General features: G+C 43.8%; 1 protein-coding gene across 1 annotated transcript; it reads right to left on the reverse strand.

Moving 5' to 3' along the window:
* Positions 1–1,168: 1,168 nt before the first annotated feature.
* stac3 (SH3 and cysteine rich domain 3) lies at positions 1,169–10,381 on the reverse strand. Its single transcript, XM_018742279.2, has 13 exons — positions 10,205–10,381; positions 9,365–9,424; positions 8,678–8,756; positions 7,092–7,248; positions 6,383–6,480; positions 5,129–5,210; positions 4,614–4,711; positions 3,406–3,475; positions 3,090–3,139; positions 2,837–2,940; positions 2,551–2,602; positions 2,265–2,402; positions 1,169–2,128 (listed from the first exon to the last, which is right to left on the reverse strand). Exons 2-13 carry the CDS (start codon positions 9,379–9,381, stop codon positions 2,030–2,032), a joined length of 1,044 nt encoding a protein of 347 aa, XP_018597795.1. The 5' UTR covers positions 9,382–9,424; positions 10,205–10,381; the 3' UTR covers positions 1,169–2,029.
* Between the last annotated feature and the right edge of the window lie 344 nt (positions 10,382–10,725).

Genomic DNA, 10,725 nt, shown 5'->3' on the forward strand with positions numbered 1-10,725 from the left:
TGGGGGGGGGGGGGGGGGCGAGCAGTATGCTGGGCTGTCAAATTCATTCCGGTGTTGCAGCCGAGCGAAAGCCTCGTACAAGTGATGGTCAATCCTACATGAGCCACACAATCACAGTTGGACCAACAGTGAGGCGACTGTCCATGTGTGCTGTCCGCACAACTGGGAGACGTGAAACTTCTACTTTATACCAAAATAAATCATGACTAATTTTAATGATTGTAAAAAAGCATAGGTAAAGGCTAGCTGGGAGATGCACGGATAAAGCTGGCGTGTGAAGCTGTGAAACGGGACGGGGGGAGGCCAGACCGCTCGTTCGCTGCCGAGGTTCCGGGAGCGTTTGGCTAATGACCGGTGAAGGACTCATGGACGCGAACTGTTTGCAGAAGCAGAAATACCAGAAGGAAAAATACACACACGCAAAATGAAAACGGGAAGCTCAAAACAGAAATGTAAATATTGGGAAATTTTCACATTCAGCAAGCGATTTCCGATTTGTTGTTTCGACCTTTCCGCGTCATTATGTTGCCGGACCGATTCATTGACGCATTTCTTCCGAATGAGTTTTCGCATTTTCACTTGTGCTCCACTTTGGAGAAAAGCTTCTGCTAAATGAATAAACGAAAACGCACAAAAGAATATTTTCACACAGGGAGCCTACAGTGATTTATAGGACCTACAGGGAATTACTAGACTGGAAGGCTCAGCATTGGCCTACGTTCCACTTCTTACACTGCTGCTCTCCTAGATCCCTCTTGGTACAAAACCCCTCCAAACCAGAGTACAACAGGCACATCTATTCTGCACCTCGTCCTTCGCTACATGCTGCTCAAGCGTACAGGGGCTCCTCGTGCAGTTTTACACATACTGTCATTATCTTTGTTTGCTCTGCTTACAGAAACGCAGTTTGCCAAGGGTTGAGTCAGAGACTGACGTGTATTGAAGAGCACAAATTGCCTGCCTGCTTTTTTGCCCTGAAGTTATGCAATGCAGTGATGATTGTAACTTTAGAAAAAGTAAGAACTGGTTTTTGGGGGAATCTGTGAGCCAGCTGGGGCAGCGCACTGGGCGCACACGCTGCCGGTAGCAACGGCAGGCTCCGCATACGCTCCGTTTGCGGCAGCGGCAAACGTGGGGTTTGCAAACGGCAAGGGGCGGTGTCTGCGGAGACAGAAAGCACAAACGTCACATAAAAAGTCATTTATTGCGCAGAGGGGTCGGAGGAACTCGCAAGAGCTGTACGGAGGCAGGCAGACAAGACGGACGGGGAGACGCGCGCGCACACACACGCGCTCTCTTCATTTACTGCGATTCACATGTTTGACCGAACTGCTCCAGATCACCGATCTTTGACAGCGCACATGAGGCACTTGAAGTTGAACAGTGCACAATGCAATCTAGTCTCATACATTTTAAAACTGATATCAAGAGCGCATGGAAACCGAAAATCAGAATAATCTTTATTTAAAAAAAAAAAAAAGGCTGAAACTGGCTAAAAGCCCTACTGCCTTCATACACTACCAAACATCTGAGTCCAGCCTTGTAGGTTGCAGGAAGGCTAACAACGAAGGACAATTTGGTGTGTTTGAGCTGAGGTTAGGGACATGTTATCACCAAATCCATTCATAAAGATTCAACACAAATTAAAAAGTCTCCTACATGGCTAATAAACACTCCAAGCTTCCGTAGAAACATCGCTGGAGAGTTGCAGTACACACACCCAGGTAGCACACACATTCTCAGACAGCTGCTTGCTGTCTATGTTAGGCAGTTGCTTTGGCTATAAAGTACAGGAATACTAATAAAGCCAGCTTTTTCCTCAGGAACCCTTATTGATCTTTAAAAGATTCATTTTGAGCTTTCTTTTGATGAACTAAGTGGACAGAGATTTTGGGCAAACGCAGTAAATGTATATTGTCTAAAAGCTGACTAATGATTAAAAGTTCAGAACTCATTGGTGGATATGTTGCATAGAGGACCTTGAAGCCTGTTCAGCAGGTTTGCTTCTGATCCAGTAGAACTTTGGCAATCAGATCTCCTGCAGAAGGTCTGCAGGGAAGAAGCCCAGTTTGCGTCCAGTGCTGACCTTCAGGTAACCATTCACCTCCTCTCCCTTTTTCACTACAATCTGAAACGGTAAAGTGAGCAGTGTTACATCCCACTTTCACTTGGCACTGTTCATATCAAGGTACCTTTATTCATTTCCAAAATCCGTCCAAAAAACGTGAACCACTCGTTAAAAGCACACCGACGATGGCTCTGACCTGGTCTTTCTTTAATGTAATCTGTCCCATCTCCCTGTTGCCTACGAAGGACCTCGTCACCTTGTAGACCATCTCACCAGCTCGCACCCGAATGATGTAGTTGGCAGGGAGAAAGCCGGTCTTCTCCCCAATCTTTCCCTGAAATTCAGGCTAGGTTGTGCATCAAATCCACACATCCAGAGCATAGAATGGGGTACATACTTCATGATTTCTTTGCTGAAGCGCCTCTCACGATCCTCATGAAGCATGAGCCGGCGGTAGAGAACGCTGCGCTTCGTAAACTCACCCTCCACCACTCCTCGTTGGAGTCATCGATCACCGTGACCCGATCCCCGGGACTGAAAGACAACCCCCACAAACAAACGCATTAGATCCTCAGCACTGAGAGTGTGACTCAGCTGAGCAATGCAGACAGTACAGTACTTCACCGTAGTACAGTAAGAGAGGAACAACAAGGACAACGTGATGGATGGATAAAGGATAGACAAAGAGTACAGATCACCGGCTGGCAGGAGGTGAACAATACAGGCATTTCAGCAGGCAGGTGAGGTGACGGAGCAATACAGACTCACTGCAGGTCCAGGTCGTCTTTCTCAATGGCTTTGAAGCGGTACAGAGCCAGATAGTAGTGTGACTGGGAGAAGACGCCCAGCTTCCCAGGTTGCGGCTTCTTGTTCTGCAGCAGCAAAAACAGGCATCATTCAAAATCAAATCATCCCTACTATGAACTCGATAGTACCGCGGTACAATACGTATCACCACTAAATTGTTTTGCTTACAGCAAACTAATTTTGCATTTCCCCTCTACCTGTCTTTGGCCCTCACCTTGTCATCAGCTGCTGATTTGTCTCCCTTCTTGTCACCTTCTGGGTTTGCTGAAACCGCAAATACGCACAGTACGTGCGTCACATGCAGCCGAGGAGATTAGGCCCCACTGCAGTCAGTGAGGGTACATACATGGTGCAGTCAGTAAGTTCTAAGACTAACCACCATGTGAGGCTGCTGAGCTCTTTTTACAGTGCAACGTAACTGCTAGTCTTTAAATTTACTGACTGTACAGCATATTTCCTATATATTGCTTTGATTTATCAGTGCTGGTCAGCAGCATTTAACACCATAGCTGCAACAGCAGCACACTCACCACCCTCAGCTCCTCCCTCCTCTGCCTTTGGCTGCTGAGCTTCCTCCTCTTCCATCATCATCATCATCATCTACCAAGAACAGCAAGGAAGGTTACTGCAATTATTGGTACAAAAAGGTACAATTTATGCCACATTTTTTTTCGCTGAAGGCCCCACGGGTGCTGCTGCTGTCATGAAATCCCATGATCCTCTCTGTGAATACACTCAACGCCTGCTAAAACTGCTCAGATCTTCAGTTCGAAATACCAATAAACTCTGGGCATCGTGCAATGGCCAGTTCGAGGTGCTGGGAGAAAACACCCTCCTGTACACAAACAGAGTCGTCCGTCATTCCGAATACAGAAGTAAAAAGACCACCAAAGTATTTTGGCCATTTCACTTGAAACTGACAGTTGGCATGATACTGTTACTGTAAAAATCTCACTGAGAGCTCTGAGCGAAGACACACTTGAGATGGGGAGCTGCTTAAAAAAGGACTCCTCTCTCTGTTCTTCGTGCTGGTAACAGAAGTCTCCGTACGTCAGCGCTAACACCTTTGTTTGGCGCTTCCTCATATCCGCATGCTGGTAAAAATAACACTGTGCCCACATAGCAGTGTCTCCCAGATGGCTGCCTCGTGTTTTTCAGTCAAGTAAAACAAACAACATGAAAAAGCGTCGCATGTGAAGATTCAATTCCTCTCGTCTTCACTGAAAATTGCTGCCTCTCTAAAGCAAACGCTTTCAAGTCGATGTTTTAAAGTGGTCAGTTCCAGAGCAGGTCCCACTTCACATTCTTAACTGTTCCTGTGCTCAATGACAAATCCAAACCCCCAGAGCTGTTTATTAACCATTGCATAATTTTTTTCCCCTTTGTACATGCGATATAGTACCTTAGAGTGGTGATATTCTGCCACTGTGAAAACGTTTGACATAATGATATTTCAAGATGATGCCACACTATAAACCAATTGACATCATTAGAAAATGTGGTATTAGCACTGCATCAGTTGTTCAAATCAAATGTTTTTTGTATACCAAGATGATCGATAATTTGGATTTCACTTTGACAGTATTCTGAAGCCCTAGAAAGGCATTTTTAAACTGATCATAGCTTCCGTGTCAAAACAGATGTTTCTTTACTATTTATCCAAAATCCTGATTTTGAAACCAAATCTACCAGGTATGCTGAAACACAGTTTTCAGCACATTTTCAGGGTCATGCTTACGTTCTTCTTGTCCTCAGACCCCTTCTTGCGCTCCTTGTTTGCCATGATGACTCCAACGCGCAGCGTTTCATACACTGGGTCAGTGCGGTTGGACTGGGCTGCAGTAATAGGGGAGAAGACCATGGGAAAGTGAGCAGGAGTAAAGTATTACTTTGCTGACACTAAAGTTACCATAGCATAGAAAAATATATCAAGAGCAGATGTGTTTCAAATAATCAAAATAACTAGGAAGTTCTGTATTGATCTAAACGTCACTAAAGAGAAGCTTTCAAAATAGAAGTGTAGTTATTAAAAAAAAATAATAATAAACATTCTCATTCTTGCTCTGCTTAGTTTAACAAAATCTTTTTTAAAAATTTTTAATAAATCAAGGAGAATTAAGGCTGGTTGCTTTAGAATACATTTTAGGAAAGCAGCATCCTACTAAAGCACTCAGATGGTTACTGTTTAAGGTGCTGCTCATGTTGCATTACAGCGATGCCGAGCTGAGACGAGAGAATAAGAGTGTGACGCACAGAAGGGCAGTAGCTCCTTGACTGTGGCATTCTGCTGGCTGCTGTACAGGGGAGAGCTGTAAGCTCGCCGGAAGCCAGGAGGCTACAGGGGGATGGAGAAAGCTTGTGAAGGAGATGCACTCATCACGCAGAGAGAACATTCCAAGACAGGGGAAAAAGTGAGAAACGTATAGAGTATTTTGCTCTTATACGACTCTTATTATCATGCATATTTGCTGCAAAAGCTGAACAGAGAGCACAAAAGCTGTTCTTTAAAAATTGTGACAATCTATGCATACAGTTGGTCCCCTACTTACAAAATTGAGAGTGAAAGATGGTTTGTTGCTTGATAGGTTCAAAGGTGTCACGGAGGGGGACAAGGACTCAATTCCTCCTCCGGGTAACTGTGTAAACGTGCACCCGTAAAAACGGTGGAATTGGACAAACCGACTGCTCTGAGAATCATGTCTCTGTAACTCTGTTGGTGAAAAGCACATTTCTTTGATGATTTTTTTTAAAGTAATTTTGGAGAAAAGTGTCTGCTAATTGAATAAATGATGTCAACAATCTGACAGCTCTGCAGGCTGGGATGCAACAGCGTTGTTTTTCAAACAGGAACTGCACAGCCAACGCTCTACTGAGCAGCTCAGAGAGCCCAGGTTGCAGGCAGCACCTCCCTTTAGTGAGCCAGGACAGCTCGTGCACAAGCGTGTCCATTCAGATTCCCCTGGCAGGGGTATTCGTGACACGTTGTAAATAAGAAAACTCGATAAAGAATCCTGGTAAGAGCACGGCGTTCGAAAAACATGGCAGTACTGGTGGTCCCCAATTTACGATCGTAAGTCGAAAATATCGTAAGAAAATGCATTTAATACACACCTCTCGTGACAGACTGGGAGATGCGGATCGCTACCGCTGCCCAGCATTGCAAGAGAGTATCACTCTGCATATCGCTTGCCCAGGGGAAAAAAAAAAAAAACACAAAATTCGAAGTACGGTTTCTACTGAATGTCTATCACAGCTCACCATCGTAAAGTCAAAAAAATCATAAGTCGAACCATCGTAAATCAGGGACCGCCTGAATTTGCTATTCGTGATCTATATCTGCCGGTGCATGGGGTGAAGCTTTGACACACAATTTGAACTCGTACGGTAGCTCTCTAAGGAAAAAAAAACAAATAATAAAGTTTGTTACTCGAAAGTTCGTAAGTCAGGGACCAACTGTAATCCTTAGATAAGTTCACAAGTGATATAAAATATTGTAAAATGACTCACAATTTTGCCAAAGCATCGCTGAAATTCCACATAGGACTGACACTGGTGGTGAATATTGGTCTTGCAGTTTTTGCACCTCAGAGCAAACTTGTTGTTGACTGAAGGGAGTAAAAAATGCGGTAGCGGTTAGGCACTGACAGATGAGACCTTCTACAGTACCCTCCAACGTGTGCCAGTCAGTCATTATTCATTCAAGTCAGCAAGTTTTTTTTTTTTTTTTTTTTTTGTTGCAGTAAACTCTTGAATTTACTGGACAAAGCAGAGGAACAACACAGTCTGCTCCGTTAATCCATGCATATGGTGCAGAGGCCGACAAACTGACTAAAGATTTTGCTCAAGTCCTTTTCTGCCATGAGTCCAACACACACAGTTTCACACGCATGGTTTGTGTGGCTGGACCGGGCTGTAATAAAACCATGTGCGGACTGTAGCACCCTGTGCCGTACCACTTCTTTGTTCAATAAATACTTTGTTTACTTCAACACGGAGATCTGCTGAAAAGTACTGAATATATCTGTTTTAAAAGTACGGCAATTACTTCAAAGACTCGACTCAAATCTTCCCAAGACTGATACAGTAAATACTTTGATGTGAATGGAGGAAAGTGTAATGCTATGGTATATAAAGTATTTCTGTTAATAAATATCTGTTAAGAAATTCAATACGATCGCTAACTGCTCCGGTCCGAGCAGACCTGAAGTACACTTACGGACAATCATACGTGCACAAACATCACAGAACTTGGGCTTCTTGCAGTAATGATCCTTGAACTTGTGGGGCTTGTCATTCACCGGCTTCACGGGCTCTGACGGAGGTGGTTCTTCTTTCTCTTCCTCCTCCACTTCCTCATCATAGATGAAGTACACCTGGCCGTAAGAATGGCGCCATTAGGGGTTGAGAAGAGACTGTGCACCGTTTCCTACAACTGAGATGTTAAGGTAGACCTGCGTACAAGTTAGCATAGCTGACAATAAAAAAAAGTGGCAAAAATACTTGTCAGAATATCCAAAAGGAGCTAAGCAGCATTGGAAGTAAACACTGCAACAGTATTAACGGGAGACTGTTTTGAGTTTGACATACTGATCTCCCTCCTGGTGTACAACATGGCGATTCAACTTATTCTCCGTGGACTTCCAAGGAGCCTCCCAATTCAGAACACCTTTCCACGGATGGAGGAGGTCATTTTAATTTCTTCTGCCTGCATTCCTTGCAATTTTCTACCGCCTGTTATGTTAGATGGGGCTTATTCCTAGTTGCTTCCTGAATTTCTCGGTGTTGGTGTACACCCTTTACATTTAAGAACAATGACAAGCAAAATCTATTACAGTATATAATGAATAAAATCTAATTAAGCTTTACATGAAAACAAAAGACCACTGAAATGATAATCCAGAACTGATCTGTAACATCTGTGGTTTTGTTTAGACGCATCAAAACCAGCCAAACCAAGATATACGTGCACGCAAACTGAAAGGCAAATTCCAGCTAAGAGAAAAGACACCGAACAAGGTGCTTCTCAACCGCAGAGCCCTGCAAGCAATGTTCAGTTGTAGTATGCAAGTAAAGCACACAACTCAGTAAATACACAAAGGATTTCACGTAACCAGTAGACCATAGTAACTCACACAGCTGCAATGTTTCACTCTCCCAGCGCCCTTAAGAACTAAGAGAATTTGTCAGAAAAACTTACACCTTACCTGAGGAACCCTCCTCATTTCTCATAGATTTCATTAAATAAATGTTAATTTTATCCTCCACCAAGATGGTCTGAAGACCAAATCTTCTGTTGTCGGTCCAGAATGCTCTGCACCCTCGCTCACCTGTCCATTGTGGTTGGCCTCTTTATCTCCATCCTTCTGCAAGCCATAGTCCTCCAAGGAGACAAGCAGCCTTCAGCCGATTCATTAGCACTCATTCCTGCTCACAGATTGAACTCTCTCTCACACACACACATTACATGGCCCTGGAACTGCAGCTGTGGAATTAGGCATGCTCTTAAAATAGACTTCAACAGAGACTGCAAAACTCCCAACTGCAACTAACGGAAAGAGTTTGACACTGTTCCTAAATATACTGTACAACGTAGTCCTTGTGCACCATCAGGCTGCGGCACAGCTGAGGGCCCCTTCTTTAGCAAGTGTCCCAGGTGACCATCACGTAATGGATGTGTTGCTCCTACTGGAAGGTTGAACAGAAGAGATTCTTCTCAGATGCAACCTTCTCCTACACTTTCTTGAGCTTGTAGATGGGGTGCGGCAAGGCTTGCTGTGAAGTGGTTTAGAAATTGTCACCTACCGTGTTTCCCTCCTCTTTCACAACATTTTCTGGGATGGGTGGGTTATCATGGATGTCCAGAGAATCCTTGTCATCTAGTCTGGAATACAAATACACATCAAAACGTTTGGCGCTGACAGCTGAATTAATGAGAACATTTAGACTGCTCAATTGGTACCAAATGCATGGGGGGGGGGGGGGGGGGGGGGGGAATCAAATATCTGGGTCATCCCACAGTCTTCAAGAAACATTGTTTAGATGGTCTCAGCAATGCAGTTAGTCCAGCAAAGAGCAGTTTTTTCACAATGTTAAATGTCACCGTTACTAAATGTCTCCCCATTGGTCTGTTTTAACTGGTTTTAGCATTAAGTTTGTTCAAAATAAAAACAAACCTATACAATTCCTTAACCTTGCTCCTGCATTAATTTTATAATTAATAATGGTGCATTAGAAACAGATTAAACAAAAGCTGTGATGGGTATCGGCAGTCCACCAATTAGACCTTTAATACAACCGGACCAGTCTGAGATTGACACTAAGGCAGTGGAAGAGAGGACGCCGTCCTTGTTCCAGCCTCCTTTCTTCTTTCACGCACTCTGGCTGTGAATGGGACCCAGATCTTCTGGACCCTTGCAGAGGAAATGCAAACCCATGTACAAGAGCAGACACACAAGCAGACACCTAAGGCAGGAGGTATACAGCACTCACTGGTCATACTGGGCCATGGTGCACTGTGGAGCATCCAGCAGCTGAGGGCAGTAGGGCACTCTGAGAAGACAAGGCTACTGGTGAAGACTCCTGGAAGCACCTTTGTTTCCCCCCCTCCTCTTTCCAAGCAGCATCTTGAAAAATATACTATAGGGTCCCAAAAATACTGACTCTAGCATCACTGCAAGTGTGATTGCAAATAATGAATTATTTTTCATTGCTGTTCCATCAATGAATGGGCTAGAATTCTTCTGTCAAATACAAGAACTAAAGTGAAAAGGCTTTTCATTAGAATTGACAGCCCTCTTGGGGCAGGGTGGGGGGAGTGGATCAGAAATGTGCTTTGCTACATGCAAATAGTAAATGTGACGACAAAATGAGGTCAATGGCTATCGGTCTCCGTAGCAAAAAAAAAAAAAAAAAAAAAAAAAAACACTGACCACCGGCATCATAGCCAGGGAGCAACTTGAGGACTCAGGGTTAAAATGGGAGCATTTATAAGACTGATAAACAGCTCCTGCTTAAATGCTTGAGTTCCTCCTCTCCTTTCAATTCCTATTCATCTTCAGTTTGTTCCAATGACTGACATCACATTTTCACTTTCAATTAAGAATTTACACAAAAGCAACATACAGAAAAAGAAAACATATGCAAATGAGCTACACACTCTCAATAATGGAAAGCTCACCAATAACTGCATGAACAGATTGATCATAGCCACATCTCTGTTCAAGAATATCACTCCCCAGCATTCCTGCTCCATGGGATTTATTTCCTACCAGTAAACTGAATCTCTTGCCGATTCTTCTTGTGAGTGGTACTCACTACCTCAACACTCACCGTAGAACTCAAGGGACCGTCAGTCTCCTTAGTTTACTTTGCTGCCTCTCGTTTTGGTCCTTTACGCAGTAAACTTTCCAAAATGGTGATCCAACAGGTGGGGTTTCTGTGAGCATTTATGTCCCACAATGTGTGAGTGTCTGTGCGTGCTTCAGGCTATTTGTGAGTTGGAATGATGGGCTGGGACAGCTGGCCCACCAGAGAGTGCTCAGCTGACGAAGAGAAATCAGAGACTCATCCCATTCCCTCACAACGCAATGCCCTCACTCAATCCTACAAATCCCACATAGAGACAGAAACAGACACACACACAGTGCCATAAACATCACCATAAGATGACATTCCCATATTTCTGTGCATTTCTTGTTAATTGATCAGTGAGAACCACACTTTTCAGAAGGCTTTTTCATCTGCACATATCTGACCTCCACACACCCACACACACACAGGCAAAAAGACCAATTTATTTCTCATCTTTTATATTTTTAAAAACAAACAAAGTAACAGATTAAATAAAATTT

Source organism: Scleropages formosus, chromosome 22 (genome assembly GCF_900964775.1).
Source record: "Scleropages formosus chromosome 22, fSclFor1.1, whole genome shotgun sequence".
In the NCBI taxonomy this organism is placed as follows: Eukaryota; Metazoa; Chordata; class Actinopteri; order Osteoglossiformes; family Osteoglossidae; genus Scleropages; species Scleropages formosus.